General features: G+C 42.5%; 3 protein-coding genes across 3 annotated transcripts in view; 2 read left to right on the plus strand and 1 right to left on the minus strand.

Annotated features, from left to right (window-relative positions):
• The first annotated feature begins 1,670 nt into the window (after positions 1 to 1,670).
• Positions 1,671 to 7,398, plus strand: acaa1 (acetyl-CoA acyltransferase 1). Its single transcript, XM_030078917.1, has 12 exons — positions 1,671 to 2,010; positions 2,645 to 2,738; positions 3,188 to 3,245; positions 3,359 to 3,438; positions 3,583 to 3,625; positions 4,132 to 4,230; positions 4,768 to 4,848; positions 5,639 to 5,829; positions 5,939 to 6,118; positions 6,218 to 6,273; positions 6,467 to 6,612; positions 6,771 to 7,398. Exons 1-12 carry the CDS (start codon positions 1,825 to 1,827, stop codon positions 6,844 to 6,846), a joined length of 1,290 nt encoding a protein of 429 aa, XP_029934777.1. The 5' UTR covers positions 1,671 to 1,824; the 3' UTR covers positions 6,847 to 7,398.
• A 268-nt stretch (positions 7,399 to 7,666) lies between these two features.
• Positions 7,667 to 21,064, minus strand: dlec1 (DLEC1 cilia and flagella associated protein). Its single transcript, XM_030079953.1, has 37 exons — positions 20,981 to 21,064; positions 20,732 to 20,872; positions 20,480 to 20,636; positions 19,873 to 20,072; positions 19,295 to 19,506; positions 17,580 to 17,664; positions 17,213 to 17,300; positions 16,743 to 16,916; positions 16,424 to 16,560; positions 16,207 to 16,299; positions 15,618 to 15,708; positions 15,278 to 15,440; positions 14,950 to 15,142; positions 14,616 to 14,692; positions 14,344 to 14,506; positions 14,132 to 14,225; positions 13,800 to 13,930; positions 13,498 to 13,659; positions 13,287 to 13,417; positions 12,865 to 13,015; positions 12,417 to 12,533; positions 11,947 to 12,065; positions 11,627 to 11,821; positions 11,468 to 11,535; positions 11,209 to 11,360; positions 10,968 to 11,083; positions 10,757 to 10,827; positions 10,437 to 10,657; positions 10,114 to 10,272; positions 9,840 to 9,962; positions 9,637 to 9,731; positions 9,396 to 9,483; positions 9,091 to 9,288; positions 8,796 to 8,957; positions 8,465 to 8,615; positions 8,121 to 8,238; positions 7,667 to 7,932 (listed from the first exon to the last, which is right to left on the minus strand). Exons 1-37 carry the CDS (start codon positions 21,062 to 21,064, stop codon positions 7,806 to 7,808), a joined length of 5,007 nt encoding a protein of 1,668 aa, XP_029935813.1. The 3' UTR covers positions 7,667 to 7,805.
• Positions 21,065 to 23,481: 2,417 nt separating this feature from the next.
• The window catches only part of plcd1a (phospholipase C, delta 1a), a 31,144-nt gene continuing 29,979 nt past the window's right edge, over positions 23,482 to 24,646 (plus strand). Inside the window, exon 1 of the mRNA XM_030078916.1 lies at positions 23,482 to 23,717. Within this exon, the coding sequence (XP_029934776.1) occupies positions 23,687 to 23,717 (31 nt within the window). The 5' untranslated portion in view covers positions 23,482 to 23,686. The remainder of the gene's footprint in view (positions 23,718 to 24,646) is intronic.

Here is a 24,646-nt window from a genome sequence, read left to right on the forward strand (position 1 = left end):
TTTTATTCTATTCTAGACAACATCTTCCAGTCCTGCAGAATAACATCACCACCTCTTGCAACCTGGTGAACAGCCTCCCTTTTCCTCTTTTCCTCCCCCTTTCCTCTCTCCCTCTCCTGCTCCTGCCTTCCCACCACCCACTCTCCTCCTATCACCCCTTCACTCTCCCCCTTTTGTCACGAGCAGCCAGGTGAGACAGCAGCTTGCCAGGACCTGATGACATCAACCTGTGGGTGCTCAAGGTGTGTGCAGACCTGCTGGCAGGAGTGTTCAAGCATCTTTTTGACCTCTCCCTGAGGATGAAAAAGGTGCCAAAGATCTGGAAGCTATCCTGCATAGTCCTGGTGCCCAAGAGGGAACATGTCATGAAGACTTTTGAGAGGGTCTATGGCACCTCAGGCCCATGCGGCGCAACAACCTGGATGTAGTGCAGTTTGTGCACCAGGTTGACATCGGTGTGGAGGACGCCATCATCTGTCTGATTCACAGAGCTTACACACACACCTGGAGAAGCCACAAAGCAACTCTTCAACTCAGGAACATGCCACTTACAGAAGTTCTCAGATGACTCCTCCTCCCTCCCCCTGTAGTCTGTGATACAGCCGACAATGGGGCAGGGTACAGGGGTACAAGGACCTAGTTGAGAATTTCATAGCATGGTGTGACAGCAACCACCTTCAGCTCAACATCAGGAAATCCAAGCCACATGCCTCAAAACCCCTGGGCGGCTCTTTAGTGCCATCAGCCATCAGTTTCTACAACACCAGGGCACCCAGTAACTCCTACCTTCACTGATTCAGACATACAACCACACACTACCCACAGATAAACAGCCACCACCAAAGATTTTGCACGTGTACAGGTAATGTACAAGTGTACTGTATGTATATTTTAGAAACAGTTTCAATATCCCGATGTGAGGCGCCACAAAGGGACAAAGGGTCGGTAGTGTTTTTCCTGATCCCTGCCACCCAGTACCAGGTATCAGGAACCGCATGGACACTAAACCAATCCTGATCCATAGCATGCAGTGCTTCAGAAGCAGGATTTACAGTTAGTTAACATAACTTGTAATGGCTAGGTCACAACTGGATGGGCTTATATATACAGCACATACCCATGACCCTTGCACTTGTGCATAATGTACTATATACACACAGACACAGCAGATGTATGTACTGATGGAGCTACTGTGTCTTATTCCTATTTTATCTCATCCTACCATTTTTGTATTTCTTGCTTTGATGTTAAGTTTGATGTCAGCTGCTGTTGTGTTATTTGAATTTCCTCCTTAGGGGACCAGTAAAGGTAAATCTAAACTAAATTATTCTGGTTCAACTGCATACCAGTGTGTCCTGAAAGTCCCCCTGCAAAAACAGCTCCAATAAATATGTTGCATCAAATGTTAGAAGGACATTGTAAGCATCAGCAAACAGCAAAACTAAAATCTCATGAATTTACTGTATAGTCAAAAGTACATTGTATAGTTTCAGTGACACTGAAGATGCCATTGTGAAACCACAAGACACATGAGGACATATCACACCACCTCTGTATACATATGTACATTTCTGCCATCTACAAGAACACATCAATAAGCGAAAATGAGAGAAATTCGTGCGCTTTCCTTACTGGCGCGAAGAAGTTTGTCCCTCTTCACTTCTCGTCCAAAGGATCATAACAAGGAAGTCGTTGTTGTGTCATTATTATTTTTGATCCAAACTCCAGCTGATTACACTGTCTTTGCAGCGGAGTGCCACTGCTATCGAGCCAATTTGTGCCTTTGTATGTTAACATATTAGTCGAGTCATTAAGTAAACTACAATGCAGCGAGTCAAGACGATACTTGGCCATTTGTCCCCCTCGTACACCTGTGAAAACACCTTTGAACCGAGACGGGACTTATCGGGCGGTGAGTGCGGAGCGGCTGCGGCTGCGGGTCCAGAGGACATCGTGGTGGTTCACGGCTTGAGGACGGCGATCGGGAAAGCTAAGAGAGGATCATTTAAGGTAAAGTTGGATTAGCTTGTGGACTTTGGCCCACTGCAGGAACTTTTAGGTGGGCTGCTTTCTGAGAGCAGATCAATTAGTAACACACAATGCACCAACACCGCTAAAAATATGAGATACTAACCGCATTACTGCTTTCCCGTGGTGGAAAGAGTACTACACACTGATACTCAAGTAGATTGTACTGTTAAAAGTACTTAAAGTAAACAGTACAGTATTTGGAGTAAAGGTTGGCTTTATTCCTCTTTTTTCCACTCTTATTCCACATTTTCCAGTTGAGTCTAAATGCTACCATCTGCAATTTTTCATCGTGCACCTTTTATTGTGAAATTTGGAAATGACAAAAAACAAACAAACAAAAACAGATTCCTCTTCTCATCTCTACTGACTGACATTTTATTATGAAAAGTTCCAAATGTGCCATTGATCTTTGCTTCTCTGTAATGGATGGGATTTAAAATGTAGAGAAGTACAAGTACATGTAGTCAAGTAAAATTACTGACTTAAAAGTACAAGTACACAAAAAGTAATTGGTTACTCCACCTCTGCTGCTCTGTGGTGTATTGCATTCATGTGTGAATTGTGTTTCATGTGGATGACAGCAGCTGCTTTCTGTCCCCCCCTGTGCTGTCAGGACACCACGCCTGACGAGATGCTGAGCGCTGTGATGGCAGCGGTCCTCAGGGATGTGGGACTGTCACCCAATAAACTGGGAGACGTGTGTGTAGGTGAGGCAACAAGCCCGTCCTCGTCATCAACCCTGAGCATCATGACTTTTTCACATATCACTCCAGTTCTTACAGTTTTGCTCCAGGCTGATTTGCTGCAATTGAAGCAGCTCAATGCAATCATAATAAATATTACACGGTCAGTCTAGCTGGTTATTTACACCGTGGTGGTGTACGTTGTTGACAGTTCTTCTGTACTAGTTGCACTTGTAGTGTTTCTATCCTTTTAGCATGTTAGAAACTGTGGTTATTTGAATATATTGCAGTATCTAGGGCAGCACAATCCATATTGTACTCATTTAAAAAAATAGTAAACATTACTACATTATTCTCTAGTGTGTATTGCAGCTTATTATAGAATTATATGGGATTTTACTATAGGGAAATTTAGTTATAAGGCAGCCTATCATTGTTGTGCATCCTGCCTTCATTTGCATGTTACTCCACAGGTAATGTGCTGCAGCCTGGGGCCGGCGCTCTGATGGCCAGAGTAGCACACTTTCTCAGGTTAGAATGTTCAGCGCTTCACACACTTATTAATCTCCCTTTAGAGTTAATAATAATTTTTTAAAAAAGCAAAATTTCATGACGGGTTTCTGACTGCTGTATATTGATTCCAGCGGGTTTCCAGATGCTGTGCCTGTGTACACCGTCAACAGACAGTGCTCCTCTGGGTTGCAGGCTCTGTTTAACATAGCAGGTAAAAACTACTGCAATGGAATAAAGCAGAAATGCCACCAAAAATAAACTTCATGATTCAGTAGTCACTCAGTCTTCACATAATGACTTAAAAGTGAGCACATGAACACTATTTACAACCTTTCCTTCCATGTTGTGTCTGCAGGAGCCATTAGGACGGGGTCCATTGACATGGGCCTTGCCTGTGGGTAAGCAGAGAGCAAACTTGTAACCTTGAGACAAGCTGTAACAAGAATCAATATGTAGTCAATAATACAATTTTCAGAACAATAACAATACCAGTGTTTTTTTGCACCAGCAGTATCAACACACCCCGACTCCTCACTCAGTGTTGATTTTCTAATGCAACCTTAAAATGTATGTTTAAATACTGAAACTCTTCACGTTGCAGTCATGCTTACAGGACTGTAAACAAATATACGAGCACACATTCACACCATTGTATTCATTGTTACAGCAGGATGTTTCATACAGTTCCTTTAATGTGAAATCAATATATCGTGTCCTACTTAACAGGCTGATGTTGCACTTAATGCCTTCTAATGTGTTTAAATACTTGAAACACAGAGTTTAGAGATAAAGGAGTAGGTGCTCTGGTGTCTAATCAGGTATTGAGAGCTGGGGTGTATATCCCTGCTCCTGACAAAACCAAGGCCCCAGTGACCATGTGTCTGTGTTTCTGTGTTGGTGGCAGCGTGGAGAGCATGTCATTGCGATCAATAGGAAGCCCAGGCGATGTGAGCTCCAGGCTGATGGACAATGAAAAGGCCAGGGACTGTATCATCCCAATGGGGTGAGACCTCTGCTGAGTTTTTTTTTCTGCACCTGTATCTTTTATGTAGAGATGTTTTAATGTTTTAATTCATTTGAAAAGCGTCAGGACTGTTCTGCCTTTTGTATTGTGTGGGCAACAGGAGGCACACAAAAGGCCCGCCTGTTTACCTGTGTGTTCTCAACAGCGGGCACAAGCAAAATACAGGGACAGCACTGGAGGCTTCTTTCTCTCCTCTTTTGAGCGTATTAGACCAGGCTATCAGAATAACAAATGCTGTGCTGACCTTGGCCTCAGTGATGCTCTCTTCAGATTAGTTCCACACAGCACTGTTTTATTGTGATCAGACATGCCTTTGCTCTGTATAAGACTGCTCGAGTGCAGTGAATATCAATTGGACATTTGCATCTCTCTGTGGATTTGCAGTGCTTGTAGATGTCGGCGCCTCTGAACTGTGGTGTAGATGAACACCACAGGCAGCTGTTATGAACAATAACACTCAGTGTGTGTGTGTATGTGTGTGTGTGTGTCTCTGTCTCTTCCTTGTGTTTTTTGCAGCATCACCTCAGAGAATGTAGCAGAGAGATTCGGGGTCTCCAGAGAAAAGCAGGATGCCTTCGCTTTCAATTCTCAGCAAAAGTAATAAAGCTATTTTTTTTCATATTGCATAACAGATTATCAGCATCACATTTTTATGTCCAGTCACCATGGTGTATGATATTCAGAACATGATGTGTCTGTGTGTAGACACATCTTTGTGACTGCAGTAATTTAAGAATACAATTGATGGAAGCATCATACTTTAACCACAGATTCAGCTTACAGAGCAGATGATCTGATTAGATTTGGGAGCATCTTGTCCCATAAATGTTCTTATCAATCAGAATTCAATCATATTTCTTGAAACTACAAATATCTAACTATACCTTAACTGCTTAATACTTTAAGGTGGAGTTCATATAATTACCATTTAATAATTTGAAGATAAGAACGTTATCATAGAAATCTTTGCTAATTAATGCATTAAAAGGATTAAGTAATGATCTCATTAGTTAGCTCAACTGGTTATATTCATGATATTATATTTATGATATTATATTTATGATGGTTATAGTGGGATATTAGGTCAAGTGTTTTGAAACTTTCTTTTGAAACATATATGAAGTGGCATTGCCATGATATATGAAAAGATATTTTGGTTAGTTTTAAATTATTTAAATGTCATACTTAAATATTGACAAATAGATTCAAAGTGGATTCCATCATAACAATTTCTGGTGAATTAAATTATGATAAAATTAAGGATTCCCTGGAAGTGTCTCAAGGACACCCGGTGGTCCCTGGACTCCACTTTGATGGCAGCTCAAGTGCGTCTTATTTAGAGTGTTTTTATGAATAACACACAAGTTCTACCATGGTGCTCCAACAGAGCCAGCAGGGCACAGAAGATGGGACTGTTCGATCAGGAGATTGTTCCGGTCACCACCAAGTTTGTGGACGACGAGGGCAAAGAGCGAGTTGTGACGGTAACCAGGGATGACGGGATCAGACCTGGAACAACACTGGCGGGCCTGTCGAAGCTCCGACCGGCCTTCAAACCAGATGGCAGCACCACGGCAGGTGTGGCAGCAGTAATCCTGTAATTGTCAGTCCACCGTGCAAGATAAATGCATCTCACTCAGCAGTTGCTAACACACACACACACACACAAACATGTACTCTGTCCTAGGTAACTCCAGCCAGGTGAGTGATGGAGCGGCAGCAGTGTTGGTGGGTCGCAGGTCTGCGGTTGAGGCTTGTGGTCTGCCGGTGCTGGGGGTCCTGAGGGGCAGTGCGGTGGTCGGGGTGCCCCCTGATGTTATGGGCATTGGACCAGCCTATGCCATCCCTGCTGCACTGGAGCTGGCAGGTAAGATGTGTGTGTGTTTGTGTGTGTAGGGACATGTTTGTCAGTTTATGTGTATCCTGCAGGGGCTGTTTTTGATGTTCAGTCCTTTCCTCCCCTTAGGGCTGACTGTGGCTGATATTGATGTGTTTGAAATCAATGAAGCCTTTGCCAGTCAGGTGAGCTCCATAGGACTATGAAAAGCTCAGAAACGCGGGTTCCTTTTAAACCCTCCAGATCAAACGTTTTGGTAATGTTGATGGATTTCCTGCGCTAAATCCAGCAGCTTGTCTGTGTCTGTCAAACTGATGCAACAGTAGAAAAGCCGGGAGGTTTTCTCTAAATGCATGCGTGTTTGTTGATGTGCGTCAGGCTGTGTATTGTGTGGAGAAGCTGGGAATCCCAATGGAGAAAGTGAACCCTAATGGAGGAGCCATCGCATTGGGTCATCCTCTAGGCTGCACCGGGGCTCGTCAGGTTGTGACGCTGCTCAATGAGCTCAAACGCAGAGGCAAAAGGTCAGTGTGCAGCTGACCACATGCAGAGCTGCTGTCCAAGACTCATTTCATCCAAACCTCATAGCACAATCATGCAATATTAACATCCAACAGGCTTTTTTTTTTTTTTTTAAAGTCTCCTTCTCATGTGGTTTCCTGTTCTGAATGTTTGTCTCTAGAGCTTATGGCGTGGTGTCCATGTGCATTGGGACTGGAATGGGAGCAGCTGCTGTCTTTGAATATCCTGGACCGTAGGAAGAGACAAAAATCCAAGGAGACTTGTTGCTATAATTAGAGCGAGTGATTTAAAGCACTTTGAGGCGCCACTAAGTGAAAGTGGTTTGGCCGTTAATTGTGAAAGTTTTGCAGGGAATCTCCACTTAAGTGTCCTCAGCTCCTCGTAGCATTGATTACCATAAAAGCCTATATTTCCTATCGCCGGTCATTTCAAATTGCGATTGATTTAAAGTGCTTCAATTTAACAATATACATTATAACAACATAACAGTCCACTCTTATGTTTAACTGCATGAATCATGCATTAATATGTGATGAATAAGGATCTTTTAAACATTTAATTTATAGCATCTTGGGACCAATCCAACCTGGAGATGATGTTGTGTTTGCAAATGGATGTGATGCAATGATTGTCTGTCCCTATGCTCATCTGAAACTGTGATGACTTTTTAAATAATTGTAGAACTCCGTTAAACAGAGGAACAGATTGTTACAGTACAGATTTTCTTTGTGATGAGTGATGAGTTGTTAATTTAACAATATACCTCTATTAAAAGAACACAGAAGAAACTTTTTATGTCAAAATCTCATTACTTTTTCACTCTGGACAATGGAGAATATTTGGTGACATCACTGTGTACTGTGTAACAGTCCTGCCCCTCAGCCCTTGTCTTTCTAATTTAAATGTTATGACCTGCCCCAGTAGCTATCCTCATTCAAAAGGAAATACACCTTGTCAAGGAAGGAAGATGGTAGCAAAATTTGGTACATGTGTTATATTATTTTTAACAAATTTAAAAAAAAAAAAAGAGACCTTACAAGAGACCTCATTAGTATATTTATTGACATGTATTTATATGAAACTGTTATCCTTCAGTTATAGTTTGAAGTTATACAAAAGTATTTCAAATAAATAGATTAAAATGGACCGATAAAACAGCAGGTGGTCATTATGGTTGGGAGCTCGTACAGGTCAGTCATGAGGAAACCTGGCTTGACCTGTGCACTTCACATAAGGAGCCTCTGCCCTGGAGCTGCAGAGTGAGGGGCGTCTTCACCAGGACAGCCTGGACTATCACCGTGGCTGTGAACTCTCTCTCCTCACTGAAACAAACATAACATGTCAAAATCTCAGAGGCCATGTGCCTAACCATGTGTTGGATTCGGTTTTATAATGTTACAGTTTGTATCTGTACAATTTAAGCTTCTTAGTGTCTCAGCAGTTCAGTTCCATACTTCTTCAAACACGATGTATGTGTAGATATTTTAATAATGGGCTGTGGTTTTGCTACCTGGCAGTGAAGCTGATCTGTAGAGGCTGTCTGCAGCGGGTGTTAGGGTGCCCCTGGGACCCAGGGAGCCCACAGTCTGGTGTCACTCTGAACACATGGGAGTCTCTGTCATCTGACTCTACACACACACACACACACACACACACACACACACACACACACACAGTGAAACACAGACTTATGACTCAATATGACAAGTCAAACCACAATCAAACCGTTCCAGTAAACACCATACAAAAGCCTACAGTATACCATCTAGCTCATACTGTAAACAAACCCCTGAGCCAATGTAAAGTGAAGCAATGAGGCAAATGTTTACAAAAACATATAAGACTGGTTATTACCTATGACTGTTCTCCAGTAGCTATGGGCCCCACAGCTGTGGAGGCTTACTTCTGCAATCTGGGTCTGCCCCACATAGCAAGTCCCAAAGTCGATGCTGTCAGTGGACAGACACAGGGAAGCGAGATCCAGATGGGCACAGAGAGGCACCCTCTGAGCAGAGCACACACAAAGGAATACATGTGTTGGGGTCAAATATTGTGCAACAACGTTACACAGTGCTTGTTGTATCTTGGAATTAGCAGACAATGAATGACAGGCAGAGACTTCCCCTTCATACTTCACACTTCCTATACCAATAAATATCTCTACTGTTGAGATTCAGCATCTGACCTGTAGGGTGTTGTTGCTGTAGTGAATGAGAAGGTTCTGTTTGAATTTCAGTTTCTGCTGCCCACTTGCACCATGAACCAGTGTCACTGCGGGCGGCACTTCCTGTTCTGCTTGGCCAACATGGTCTAGAAGGGACAGGGAGCAGCAGAAAGCCACCTTCACCTGCCAATCATTAGACAGGGATAGGAAAAACAGTTACAGAGGAGAAAAACAAGGTGATGGAAAGTAATACATTAAACTGTTGTGCCAAGAACTTTGTATCTAGCGCTTGAGTGTCCACTTTCTCTCCTCAGACCTGCATGCTCTGTTGTGCTTGGATCACCAGGGGTTGACTGTCACTAGTGGGTGGGTTGCTGGAGCTGCTGGTCCGAGCTCGGGGTTGAGGATGGAGCACAAAAAATGGAGGCTGAGCAGCCAGTCTGAAGTGAAGGGGCATCTCTAAGGTGTTCTTCAGCTGAAAGGTCTGAGTGACGTCAAAGTCCTGCACCAGCAGCTGGGGAGCACACCACCACCCAGAGAAATACTTAATACCTTGTGAAATATACAAGCATCAGCATTTGAGGGCTTTGTTTATCCATGCTGTAGATTTTTCAGACCTACCCCCTTCTCTGAGTCTCCTCTCTGTAAATCACTGGCTGAGGCATGAAACTCCAGCACTCCCTCGTCCTCCTCCATCTGCACTGACAGCCTACAGCAACAGGGAGCCAAGAGAAAGAAATGCAACTTACTCAGATCACCTCCGAGTCTATTTTTCCAAAGCCAATTTTGAGTAGGAAATATAAATTATCTTGGACACAACAGGGTTTTCTGGGACATAAATAGCAGGACTGAGATTTCTTACACTGCAGGCTTAACAACTGCTTGCAGATCGATTCTGACAGGCTCTAAATCCAAAGCTTGAGGCCTTCTAACTTTACCTGGGACACAGGCAGCCATCTGTGACACATACACAACACAACAGCAGAATCCACAGTAAAAGTATGTATTATATTTCTTTCCAGGATATGCTAAATTGGACACGAGCGTGTGTATTCAGCAGGTTACCTTAGAGTCTAGACTCATGAAGCCCAGAGCCAAGCCCACACATCTGGTCTCACAGACTGGCCCTGACAGTGTCAAAGGGGTGAAAGACACATGAACAGTGCTACTGCCCTTCGCTGGAATCACCTTGAGAAACAGAAAAACAATGCATGCAGTTATTTTGGCAGTTAAAAACAATGTTTTGAAGAGTAAAATTCATAGTGAGGAAGATATATATTCTAAACCTATATACAGTATATATGGCTTTTATATATGGATATATGCCAATGTCACATACTATTTGCTGTGGTGTGATGCAGTAGGGGTAGTCTGAGAGGTTGCCTATGTGAGGTCTGATATGGACATTGAAAAGCTTTTTCTGTGGATGGAAAGGATAAAGACTGGTTTCCTCATCTGCATTTTCTTCCTCTGTTGTGGATTCCTCCCCGTCTGCGTCCTTTGACCAATAAGAGAAAGCAGGTTTTAAACGAGGGCCCAATGACAGAATAACATGCACATTTTGAGTAATCACATGAAATTCCTTAGGGCCATCTTATGATAAAGTTACTGAATCTTATTGACTGTCTTGTGGTACTTTTTGTTGATTTGTGCTGAACTCACATTCTTGCTTTGTAGGGAAGAGCATGTTCCCTCGGAGCTGGGGGTGTGGCTCCTGTCCCAGGCTGGCTGAATGTTCTCATCAGATAGCCTTAATGCTCCACCGGGCACCTCATTGCCATCAGCGTCCTTAAGGGGAAAGGCATCCCCGTATGCCACCACAACATCCAATAGCTTCTTGTCGTTTTCGTCTATGTTATAGGACTCCCAGTCTACACGAATATCTGGTGGAAAACAAAGTTTGGAAGTTGCACCGCACTTCCTAATATGCACCATGGTAGTATTTATCTCACACCGGGGTGTGCTTTTATAATGACCCTTACCATATGGGCTGGTGTTGTTGATGCGAAGCGAACGGGACACTGTGTCTCCTCCCGATAAATGAGTGCCAAACCTAATAATATGCACAGCGACATCAAACCAACAGTTATTTGAAATAGCTCATATTTGTGCAATCACTTGTACAAATGCATATTCTCTTGAGTGAAAGATACTGGAAATGCATGGACTGGACAAGCGGAAAATGAAACAGACTGTACGGTTGGTGCCTGGTTCTGGTCGTGTGGACGTGGACCCATCGTCGGGAAGTAAAGTGGGCAGCCTTTCACTGTCATCTGCATAGGAATGAGCCTGGGTGCAAGGTCACCCACCTGGAGCCGGAAAACAGAAAGTTCATGACTCAGTGTGTCTAATAAAACAAAGTATGAAAACTGAAGCTCATAATCCCACTTACACGCCTCAGTAAGTTATTACATCCCATTACATAGCAACATACTTTGCATATGAGATGATCTCTGTATTCTCCCCACATGTCAGCGTAGGCAGTGATGCTTATAGTCTGGCTCTCAAACGGTCCCAGCATCCCAGAGTCTGGCACAACAAAGAACGCCGCACCTTTTCCATGAGCCAGCAAGCTGCTCACAAACTCTGCCAATGGACACACAACATAACAACATCAGAGCCTGGCGCTGTGGCATCTGCCTTACTGGTTTTACCTTAAAAGGTGTGCGCACTAATAAAACGTTTTAGCATACCCTCATGTGCTCTCTCTTCTATTTTCTTTGCCTGAACAGAGTGAAGAGGTTTCTTCATGTATGTGAATCTGTGATTAAGATGCAGACCGTGTCACATCTACAGTACAGTGAAAATCACACTTTGATCCATTATTCAGTTCAGAGAACCAGGTACCTTACCTTTTCTGTGACTGGTTATTTGGTTTTGAGGCAGAGGGAGTATGGCTAGTGAAATACTCCACCTCTACTGTGAAAGGGGCAAGGATAGCGGTGAGATTGGCTATCAATAACTGCCTGGTAACGGCTCTCTTCAAAATGACGTCATCTCCAAAGTCGATTACCATTGATGAGCAGTTCTGATCATCTGAGGCAGAGCTGGAGGGGCAAAGGAGAGTGTTGCAATACTGAGTGACAAAGTCTCAGGCTATGTGATTGATATACAGAGTAGTTTTTGTGGAGCTGATGAAGCTACTAGGAATTTTTAATGCCAAGATTTCTACCAGACACTGGGCAGCGAGTAAGACACGCTGAGCTTCTTAGCTTTGGAATAGAAGCCAAGAACAACAGGAGACTTCATCCCCTGGACCTCGCAGAGAGCTGCCACCTCAGTCAGCTCCAGCTGGAGGGAAAGAGGAACAGCACGAGAAAGCATCAAGAATTAGAAAACAATCAGAGGCACTTTACTTTGCCAAATACGGCTAGGCTCATATCAAAAGACATATAGATGAAAGAAGTGTGAACTACAGCTACATTCAAAAATAGCCTAAATAGCTTATGCCTTTGACATGGACGAGCTTAAAATGTCAAAGTGTCCCAGAAACCCCTGCTGGAGTAAAGCAGGAGCCAATTATAATGTCTCCTATGATGTATTCTCCCTCTGTCTTGCCGGTTGAATTTGAGGCTCTGGTGTAAGCAATAAATGTGAGCCTCACTAACAACACTGTATACTCTGTTCTGTTTTGTTACTTACATCTGTGTGAGAGGTGAAGCTAACTGTGATCTCCATGCTGGCATTCGGTCCCAGGGTACCAGATGAAGGGTCAAAACTAGCTGTACACAGTGACGCTTGTTTACCCTGGAGCTGGGCCTGGTGGAGAAAATATGAAACTAGTATCACATAATGCCTGGACTTCAGAGGGGAATAATATGTGCAAAACTGTGCAATGTCTTTAAAATTATGTGACCAAGGACCAATGTTTCAATCCATTACACTTAGTATGAGAGAAAAAAAGAAAGTCGTTTTTCTATCAATACCAAATGCAAAATCAACCTTACAGTTTATATAGGAGATGTATTATAGTTTTTACCACTGCCATTCACAGAGATCATGATTTTGCTTCCCACCTAATTTTAGTGTCAAAATCATTCTTCCATTGTCAACAGAATGATGCTGAGATGCAAAAACCAATGCAGCATACCATCCAGGTGAAGTGGGCAGGCAGCAGGGTCTGATTGAAAAGAGTGACAACACCTTTGGCAGGAACCCCCATGTAGATTTCGGAGAAGACCAGCTCACAGCTCAGCAGACACACCTGAGGGGCCTGGACATCTGCTTGTACCGACACATGACTACAAGTGTATCAAAAGGATGTTATAAGGACATAATCACTGATTTACTATGTTATAGTTGCTCTTCATGATATTGCATTATATCGTATCATATCAAATAATATTGTAAAATACTGGAAATTTGTATCATGACACATAATGTTGCATTGTATCCAATAATATTTTGTAAATGTTTTTGTTGCATCATGCCCTCACACATTCTGCAGTTAAAAATAAATCATAAAGATATGACCTGCCAGAAATCAGATAATAATTGCATCAGAGTGCTCACCATCCAGTGCCATTCTCCACAGACAGCTCCAGCACTGTGTCAAAGTGCTGGCAGGAATGTGCTCTGAACAGCACATCCACACTGCAAGAGGCCAAAGGGGGCAGCACACCTCTACATGGCTCCACCAGGATCTATACGCCAGTATTAATTATTAACAGGATACTATAGGTTAAACAGATTGGTGGTACAGTGCTTTATAGGTCCTCTGTACCTGTGGGAGGTGTTGATCCTGCTGACTGTTGCTCCTCTCTTCCAGCATCCAGCAGGCCTCCAGCTGGGACGTGTTGGTCAGGAGCACTGTAGTCTGAGTCTGCTCCCCCAGACTCAGGAGCCCCAGGTCCAGGCTGGGCACACTGAGGGTCACTTTAGGACCCTTGTCAGCAAAAAAATGTACATTATGACTCATAGACTACACCCAAAAGAGTATCACAAGATAGAATTTACATGGAGTATAATAAATTGAAAAATTTAGACTGACACTAATTTTGTCATGGGATTCTGGTGCGCTCTTACTTTGAAGGAGACTTCCACAGCCAGAGTGACTGGCTTGTTGTGGTGCTCTACGTGGCACGACAGGCTGGTCACAACCCTCCCTGGTTTCCCTCCAGTCACCACCAGGTCAAAATCAAAACATTCATTCACCTCTGGAGCCAAATCCATCAGAAACGATTCAATCAGCCAACAAAACAATGCATGTAAGTATTTAGACCTTCATCTTCAAGTTTATTTCTAAAGCTCCTAATGATCACACTATCTGCATCAGTGGATATCATAACTACATTTTAAAATAATAAATGAAAACTGAACTAAACTGAATGAGATTACACTGTTGCTGTGTAACACACCTAATTCACCAGTAGAGGGCTCCACTTCTATTATGTGGCAGCTGCTTATCCTCTCCCATTGAAAGAATATACAGGATTTGCTGTGGTTCCACATCTGACATAAGGGAAAACACATGCAACAGCTCTGATAGATGTAATAAGAGCACAAAATGAAGCAATGAAATAAAACAAATCAAATCAAATCAAATTAAATCAATGGGCCACAATTGTACCTTGAATTTGTTGCGGGCGGTTGTGCCGATGAAAAGCTCTCCAGGGATGTGTATAGCGTAGGGCTCCAGTAGGATTTGGTAGGGCTCTGTTGACCCCTTGACCTCTATTTCCATGACGATGACATCATTCAGCTTGGAGGCTGCACTCAGAGGTTGAGAGGCACTAGGGTTCCGACAAACCAAGAGATGAGAATTGACACTTTTTTATATGTAGTAAAAAAAATACATTAAATAAGGAAAAATCGGTAACAGGAGCTTCAGCTGAAATTTACCCATTCTCACTGGATTCGGCTGGCAGCTGTGGGATGTCCCTCAGGACCAGGTGACAGACACTGTGATAATCCTTTAACTACAAAAAACAAGTGTTATGAATATGGTTTCACACATGAATAGACTACAATCAATGTTTCTCCCAAGCACATGCCAAAAAAGCAATTTTTACTACAAGGAGAAATGAATACAACAGATGATCAAAGTAAAATGTGAAAAAACACACTTTATGATAAAAAGCAATGATATAATGAAGGCCTTAGTCTCTTTAAATATTATGTATTCTGTGAACACCAGCATCTAGAGTCCCTGCAGTGCGTGTTGAGTTGTGTTTACCTCATTAGGACAGAAGGTGAACAGGAACTCCTGGTCCTGGCAGGGGGCCAGGAGGCCTGTTAGGGGGCTGACATGGAAAACATCATCTGTGGCCAGGTGGAACTGGATATGGGACGGGTCTGGGGCTTCCCCTGGCAGCAGAGGCTGCAGGTTGGGCTTCATGATCTGCCAGTGGAACGGCAGCTCCAAGTGGCTTCAACCCCCACAGAGGGAAAGAGATTGAGAGTGTAGCTGCTGCCATAGTTGTGTATATTATTGTGAAACCAGTATAGATTTGCTGTATCCTGGTGTTGTATATAGCATGAAGGTGAATAAAATAGAGGCTTACGCGGTGTTTCTAATGACAAGCTTCTTCTGCTGGACAGAGTAAGGGTTAATTGAGCCGAATCGTACAAAGTGCTCTGCTGTAAGGTCGTGCATCTCCCCTATAGCAGGAGGATCTTTCACACCAGACACAGACACAAGCTCAAGAGCAATTGACTGGCCCTCACCTGCCGACACGCACACACACACACACACACACACACACACACACACACACACACACAGACAAACACACACCGAGCAGAGAGAGTGGTCAGTGAGGTGAAACACATTTGGCATTATACTAGAGAATCTGTGAAGGAGCTCTCATTAGAACAGCTCTACTGATCACTGAAAAAGCTCACCTTGAACGACAATGTCTTTCACTTGGCAGTTGTTACATATAATTGTGAAAACCTGGCTGAACCTCTCAGCAGCAGTAGGAAAGAAAGCTACCTGGAAACACACACACACACACACACACACACACACACACACACACACACACACACACACAGAATTTATGGCACTGTATTTCTACATACAGGCAGTTGGATAAATAGGAAAGCTGTGACTAAAAAAAGTATAAAAATCTAACACTTTACAGTGGCATTAATCAAAAATATTAGTATACAAAATGCATTATTTCTACATAGTAGCACAATATTAATGCTTGATGTATATTTACATGTATTGTTATATCTTTTAATGAAATTACATATGAAAAACATGACCCATATGGTATTATTGTACTTACTTGTACAATACTTTATCATATTTTAACAAATAAGGAAATGCACTGAATGTTAACTGTAAAGTTAGGTGTTGCCCATAAAGCAGTATCAAAATTGAGCTAGTATACAGTGTGTAACACATATAGGCATGAAATTGTTAAGCAATGATTAGGTATGCATGCAAAAGGGTACATTTGGAGGCTCTCCATAACAGGCTCACCTCTACCACTGTGGCCTGCCCAGGCTGCAGCACAAAGAGTGACGGACTTACTGCAAATGGCGGCTGTTCAGTAAAGTAAGTTGTTACTACAGACTGTAAATTAAAAAAAAAGAAAGAAAGAAAGAAAGAAACTGTCAGGCACATGAGTATAAAGATTGCAGTCAGTCTGATTTGCTCTGTGAGATGGGTAGAATAAATATTATACAGAAATTTTTACCCGCAGGTTCGAGGTTGGCCACTTGTTCTTGGGGATGATGCAGAAGGTTCCAGTACTGAGGCCGTGATTATGGCACAGGAACTCAACAAACTTCACTCCTCCTATCAGACAATACCCACACTCCAGAACCCGAGGTACTGCGTCATCGTGAAGGCGAACAAGTCAGTAAGGTGTGGCAATATAGACTGGGGTTACAGCATTAGCATTCAATGCCTATGATTACACTTAAAATTGTAATCGTCCCTTATTCAGGAGAGCACAGTGGAAGAAGAGAGCACTGAAAATGTCATGTGTGCTTTTAGAGAATATTGAGACTCACAGGTGAGTATTGGAGGGGGCCGTCGGGCCTCGATGGGCACCAGGAGTGGTTGCTGAGCCTGGGTCTCCACCATTACAAAGTCCTTGTAGTCTGCCAGGGAGTCTGGAGCGAAGCGCACTGTGTATTTGCAGCTCATCCCTGGGGCCACGACACTGCCCTCGCCAGGGAATCTCCCTGCAAGATCGTATCTCGGTGACAACCCTTTCTTCTGACACCAATCTGGTGTATCTCTCAGTGTTGGAAAATAAATCTGATATTTATATGTTTGTTAGAGCAGATGGTGCCAGTATTCCCATAATTTTTCAGCAGTGGCATGGAAATACCACAAAATACCAAGAGCATTCCAGAGGTGTACGCCTATGTTTGTGAAACATTGGCATTCCTCTGCTGTATAATCACTGATACTTAAGATTCCCTTGCTAGATTAAGAAAAGCTGGATAATGCAATCAGACTCCAAGACAGAGCTCACCCAGGCCGATGGAGAAATAAGGAGTGGTGGGAGGGATGACTCGGACATGTCGGCTCACAGCAGTCAGGTTTTTCAGCTCCAGTGTGGTCTGATGGAGAAAAACAGGAGTGTAACAAGTCCAGTAAGAACATCCAGTTCTGCAAAGTGGCCTTGAATTCTCTGCAATTTTCTCTTAGATGTTTAAGGTTAAGATTGGAGGTGGGAGGAGGAAGTTGCTCCATGCCCACAGGCAACTTCTTCCCAGAGAGCCTTGAACATTCAGTGTTTTTTGGTTAAACACACTTACTCATTCTCACTCACTCTAGGCAAACAAATCTTTCAAAAACGTTTAAGTATGAGTAAATGCAAGTATGAATGTACATCATACCTCATACACATGTCCCGCAGTGTAGCCAGTGAAGAATATTACTGAGGGATTAGCTACAAAGACTGGAATGGGTTCATCAGTGGAGCTGTCAACGAGAGAGAATACAAACCCAAGAGCTGAGCTTTAAGTCTTATGTAATTAGTCTCACACAAATGGTGGAGAGTTGGGTAATGAGCCAACACTACCAGCATTACATTCTGTATAAAAATCGTATAACAAACCATTTTAATTCGGTATATTTTAGTCCAACCCCTAAGAGAGAAAAACATATGCAAACAAACACATGCACATACATTTCTGTTCACACAAATTAATCTTAACCACATTAGCCTGCATGCAAACAGCTTTAACGTCATCTGTGCTGACATATTGTATTTGTCCGCAGAATGCAAGAGCTAGCGATGTTGAATCAAATGGAAACAAATCACACACACACACAAGTTGAGCTGCAGAATGCACGCACATGCATAACTTATGCAACCGTCTTCTTCAGCGGTGGTAGATGTTGCTGACAAAACAGCAGCCGGACAGTATGCCAGCACATGATTAGCTGTGGCCAACAGTGTCTGTATCCATGTCAACAAGAATCGGCCTCTCTTTGTAAACCCATATTTGGCTTTATCAGCTAATCTCACTGCAGGATGTTTAGCATTCAGATGGCCTTTTCCCATCTGTGAATTTATCCTCACTATCTGAACCAGACTTGGGTCAACTTACATTTGACAGTTATTATTGGTGCTTGTTTTGGCATTTTTAGAGCACCAGGTAGGTGGAGTTTGCAGCATAAAATGCCAAATGTAAACCATCGTAGGGATGTAATTGTAATGTTATCTGAAATGTAATTTATTAAGTTATTTATTTTTGTCCATTATTTAAAGGTATCTGATTTGTCCTGATGCAATAAGCCTAAAATGCTAATAATTATTTTCAAATCCATTTGACCCAGTCTGATTTTCAAGGGGGCTTGATGAATGTTTTCTTTATTTTGAAAACATATAAAATGTGACAGTTTGGTGGCAAATTGTTATTTTCCTGTTATTTTGGTGGCACAGGTAGTGGGCAATTCCACTTTGGGGTTATGTGGTCTTGGGCATTGTGCTGGGGTTGGATTACATGCAACATTATATGGGAAGAAATGGAGTTGTATTATTCAACAAGCAGATCTAATTCTGATGATGATGGGTGCAGTGTTCCTGCTCAGTGATCACTGTGTCATGGCTTAATATGATCATAATGAATATGCGCATGCTTGGCACAGATAGTGTACATTCAATCTTTCTCTGCAATTTGTAGCAAACATGGCAACTTGACAGGTTTCCTTTTTTGTGTATAATAATCTCTATTGGCAGAATCACAACATAATAACAGGAGAAATAATATGATCAGGGAACACAACCTGGCAGAGGTGGAAGGAATTACATAATGCTGGGAGTATTACCAGTCTGATCAAGTTTCACACTTCTGCCTTGCCACAAAAGGCGCGCTACTGTCTAGACAGACTAAGAGAAAGGGCACTAATATTTGCAGGTAATATTGAAGAGAGATTATCTGACGCGAGGCTGTTGTGTTTCATGAACTCTAAGCCCAGTCAAGAGTTTCGTATGGTGTGACCCACAGAAGTCATCACTGGATCACATTCATTACAGGACAAGATGACAGGCAATCACAGCAGAACCGATGGGAAAATGACTTTATGCTCAGCACATCACAAGTACCTCTGCTCCTCTAACATTTTCCTCCCCTGTGCCGTCTTCTCCACTTTGCTCCTGGGCCAGATGAGGGATTTGCCACCCTGTGGTGCACTTGGAGGAAGGAAGCGGGGATTGCACAGGAAGCTTTGTCGTTCTTTCATCCTCTGAAGTTTGTTCTTCCCCTCTTCCCGATCCTCTGCGCTTGGCTCTCCCATCCACTTCGGCCTGGGATGCACCTGGTTTGGCTTCTTAAAACAATTGATGTTTATTTCAAGATTCAAAAGTGGTTTCTTTCGGTATCAGTTCAATTTTTTCATGTATGTTTCACATCTCCCTTCTTACCAGAGGAACTCAAGCCAGCCAGATCAGTAACATCTATTAAATCACTTCTCAGTGCACAAAAGATTGTGTTTGAATAATGTTGAAACACAATTAGTTCCTTCCAGTTGTAATGGTTGTATGTCTCATTAGTTTGCTTCCTTTTTTCTTTTCATATTATATTCCTTTATCAATCTTAATGTATTCTTATTAGTAATAATATTAGTATTCATAAAGGACCAGAGTGTCACTCATAGAAATAGTTTAAGCTTCTGACTGCTCACCTCGCTGGGTATTTTTTTCTTCTTCTTCATCTTTGTCTTACTATCAGAGCTGGATTCCAGGGTCAGGCTGCACTCTGATCCCTCCGTCAGGTTTTGGATGGTCTTCTCTGGGCTGGGTATCAGCGTATAACCATCATCCCGAGGCTCCTTGGACACGTGCATGTTGTAAGAGAAGGTGGGCCTGGCAGGATTGGATTTTACTGAAAAGAAAAAAGGATGTTAAATCCTAGGAGTACTCTCAATTTGTCACAAATCACATGAAGTTACTATAAACAGGATTAGGTACCTGCTGCTGGTGCTTTCACCGGTGGAGATTGCTGAGGTAGGTAGTCCCGGGGACAAATCAGGTTGTGCCTTTTGAGGAGATCATTGTCGACACACCACGCAAAGACTGATTCGGCTGGAAATTGAATTCAATTTAAATAAAATGTAGATCAGCAAAACCATTTCCATGTTCACAGCAATCTGATACTGGTAAACTACAGTCATAGTTAATCTTCACAAACATCATCAAAGTAAGCGCTCCTCATGCTAAAGCAGCACTAGGCTTGAAAACAGTAGGCTATAGGTTTTATAATATGAATTCATAACAGAGTTTCCATCTCACCTGGTTGGAGAGCCAGGGCATCCTCGGCCTCTCCCATCTCCTCTATAATTCTCTCATAGGCCTGTGTTTCTGTGGCTGTGGCCTGGACTCTGGCTTGAATTATATGGTCCTCCAGCATATCTGCCTCTTTAATACGCCGGTTGTATTCAGCGTGGGCCTTTGCAATTGTAACAGCATGGTAGTCATGTCATTTAATGGCAAAGCATGATGTGGATTATTCTTTCTGTCACTGATGACACAGTGTTAGGTTACCTGCTGGAGCTCCTCAACATATCTGTCATGGTAGTCACTTCGTCCACTCCTTGTCTTGGTGAGACTGGATAAAGTGTCTTTCCCAGTAGTTTCTGATGTGTAGAGATCCTTGAAAATGCTCGTCAACACATGAGAAATATCCTAGTGAAGGAAAAGGAGGTAGGGTTATCATTAGCAGTTTGCTTATGCCTGGAGAATGTAACTAACTGTGTAAAAGATACAAGTCCTGACATTTTTAGTGATTCCTACCTGTGATATCTGTGATGTAGGCCTGAGACAGTTCATGGACGGGTCAGACTGCAGTTTTGGCCTCGACTCCGACTCTTCAAGCATGGCTGACCCACAACTAGCTAGCGTCAGTTCACTGGAGTGAGTCAGTCTCGTTTAGTGACTAGCCAACTAGCAAGTTAACCACAACAAAGAGACTTCTACTATAAACTTATACAGTAAATATCAAAGTTAGAGTGTAAAGATGAGATTCACGCAGCATAAAGCCGGTAAAACACCCATTTATAACTTCATTTAACTTAACTTCTCACCTGCTTGCTGCCTCTCAGCCATATTTATGTACATGTGGTAGCCATAGCAACAGCGTCTTAAAGGTACAGACGCCTTTTTTTTTTTTTTTTTTTTTTTTTTTTTTTTTTTTTTTTTACAGTAGGGGAAGCCGGCAGATGACAGATAAACATGAGATAAACCACAGGAATAACGATGCCCTCCTGAACAGTCACATGAGAACTGGCTGGTCTTTGGCTGTTTTCTTTAGGCAGAGCCACCATACACAACTGAGTAGCTAATGTCATTTAGCGTGTTAAAAATAACTTACTAATGTGATTTTTGACTGCCCACCCGGATAAAATAATGTACACACTGTCCGGTATTAGTGGCCTGGGCAGTCGGAAAAGCACAATTCGGCCTTGTAGGACTGTTTACGGTCCAATTATTTCTTCCTGGAAGAGGCAAAATAAGCCATTTTCTGTGTTTTGCACAGATTAACCAGTAAGTGCTTCAGTGACTGACTTGCAGATGTAGGCTAATCTTTTTGTCTTTTTTTTTTTTTTTTTTTGCTGATTTTGCCATTGCAATATATCACCTTAAAAAAGCAAACTGAGACAAGACAGATAACCCATTCACTTTACATTATATAATGTCACCGGATATCTCATGAGCTCAGATTTTTTATAGTCTATGGGTCAGATACAATGTGCCTGATAAGAGTAAACACGCCTGGCACTAACATTTGTATGAGGTGTGGCATAGTGTGATTTTTTTTTTCCCCTTGAAAAAAACTGGGGCTACATTGAAAGCATAAAAGTCAGTGATGAATGTAAAATGCCAAGGTTAAAATTGGCACTGCACAGTGTGTGTACAAAGAAAAGAACCTTGCCTAGAAATGGGTGATATTCAGATTGGGTCATGCAAAATATTGTCAAAGTAGGCCTTTATGTGACCCTACTTTATGTGGTGTTTATGCAATGTATGTAAATAAGAACCACTTATGAGTAGTACTGGACTATTACTCATATTAGTGACACTGTGGAGAAACACCTGTGAAATTCTATGATTTTGCATCTTTTATTTTTTAGTATTTAACCAGCCTATCATCAAGAACAAGTTCCTATTTACAATGGCAGCCTGCATCTTGTTTAGGAGGCCAAGACTGTAAAAACATCCACAACAAAACACTGCTGACAGACTCTCCCCATGCTCATGCAGAGCTCAAGTGGGACTCTCAAAGGAGCAATTGTTGAGATTACTTTGTAGCTCCTCGTGGTTTGTCACACAGACTGCTATTTCACAGGGCCCGCCCCAGCACGAGAGTTCATAGGACAGAACTGGCTGGCGCATACTGATAATAGAGAAACACAAAGAGGAATCTGTGTCTCTCTTCATTTGTAATGAGGAGCAGAGCCTTCTATGCCAAAATGCACAATCAACATTTGTCAACTGTTTCGTTAAAGTGTCTTGCCCCATCTCCAAATTCAAACAGGCCTGGCAGCAGTACAACCAGCCATCAGACCCCTCCAAGACCCCTTGAATAATTTGGTCAGAGGCCAGAAAATGCATGCATTCTTTGTCTTTTCACATGAGATGGACTAGGCATGCATGATGGCCAACACCTGCGCTTTTCAGCGGTGAACTGTTGCTTTAGCACATAGCCTACTTTTGTTTTTGAGTCAACAGTGGTGGCCAAGAATGGTGCTGAAATGCAGTCCACCAGAGGACAGATAAAAGAATGATTTGTGCTGTGTTGTGCTATTAAAAGTCAAAAACAGGCTTTTAAATAAATGAATAAATAAATGACCCCTGAATTACTCAAACACCTATCTAGGTTAAGAAGTGCAATTTCTGTAAAGCATTGGTGTTTTGTGGCAATGAGCAAACATTGTGATCTGATCTGATGACACATCATGAGGAAATTAGCGGGGAAAGGCAAGTTGCAACCTCACCCTATTATTCTCAGGCCTGTCCCAGGATATCCTGCAGCCAACATCCCACAACTAATCAGATCACAGCACCACAACGGTGTTATAATAACTTTCTGCATTCAGATTAAAGGCTCCACACTATATCAGTTTACTGTGTGTGAACCCATACCTTATGTAAGTTTTTATTGTTAGGGCTATGTTGCTAGAATTCCACCCATAGGTGTAGTTTGCGAGGCGGCACATGAATCAAGCCATAAGCGCAAACTGAGTAGTTGTCAAACCGGTGTAGCAGTGGGTGTGGACTCAGGACGCATAAGAGTGTGATGGGGTGACATCTGTTGCGCACAGTCTGGGTCGGCTCAGAGGGCGACGCAGGTTCCAATCGCATGGACATTTTCCTGACTCAAGTGGGATACCTTTTATACTTTTGATTATTAACATCATAAATAGCCGATACGCTGTGCTACTTGGGCGTCCCGGAGGAGAAGAAGAGGACTTGTGCCCTACGCGCTACTGTTAAATCAGAATGGAGCGAAACGGGACAGCTGGGAAACATGGTGAGTTGGTTAGTGGTGAATTTGGGCACTGCTGTCACCAGAGAGCTTTAATCATATCAGCCCGAGATTTTCTCCAATAATAACACACACCAGTGCGCACCGCGTGGTTTAAGTATATCTATCGGAGGTGCACTGGGAAAGTTATAGCTTAAGCTATATCCAGTTTTTATGTGCAGAGTTAATACCCACCTTTAAAGAGTGATATATATCTACTTTCCATAAATTCATAGTATGATCCTGTGTGTCAGCCTGGTGTAATAACCTTAGTTAGTTAGTTTTGAAAGAAAAATCAGGATTCAGTGCTTAAAGTTCAAATCACTTTTATTATTGGTGGTTGTTTGCATGATCACTAATTGAAATCTGTGGTTGTGCAGCCTTTTATCACCACATCTCTGTCTTTTGCTGTTGCTGCGTTATATTTGTTTGTCTTTATTACAGTGCGAACTTAATACCCCGACCTGGAGATAAAAGGCGTCGGAGTGACCAGAGTGGTTTGTTTAGCAGCGTGTTTTTTTGCACTGTCTCGACAAGATCACTTTTCACACAGCGGCATTTATCACTTCCAGTCCATATTTTTCTTAACTGTGACAAGCTCCCCTTAGTGGATGATGATCAGCTGACTGACATGAAAACAGGCTGTTTGTATACAACTGTCCCACATATCAGCATCTATGTTTGAAACAAGCTTGAATGCAAAAGTTATTCATGTAGCTACATTATATAGTGTACGTATTAGTAGATTCGGAATATAATTCAAAATATGAGAAGATTCAAAGGCTGTTGCAGTAAAATGATCAGTCTCATCATGCTCAATTAGAAGGTGCATATTGATCTGTTTCTACCATAAGGTGGCGCTATTTCATTACTCAGTAGTGTAATTACAGCCTAATTAGTTAACAGAGGCGTTTGAAACCCCGGTGAAGTATTTG

Source organism: Myripristis murdjan, chromosome 20, assembly GCF_902150065.1.
Source record: "Myripristis murdjan chromosome 20, fMyrMur1.1, whole genome shotgun sequence".
Lineage (NCBI taxonomy): Eukaryota > Metazoa > Chordata > Actinopteri > Holocentriformes > Holocentridae > Myripristis > Myripristis murdjan.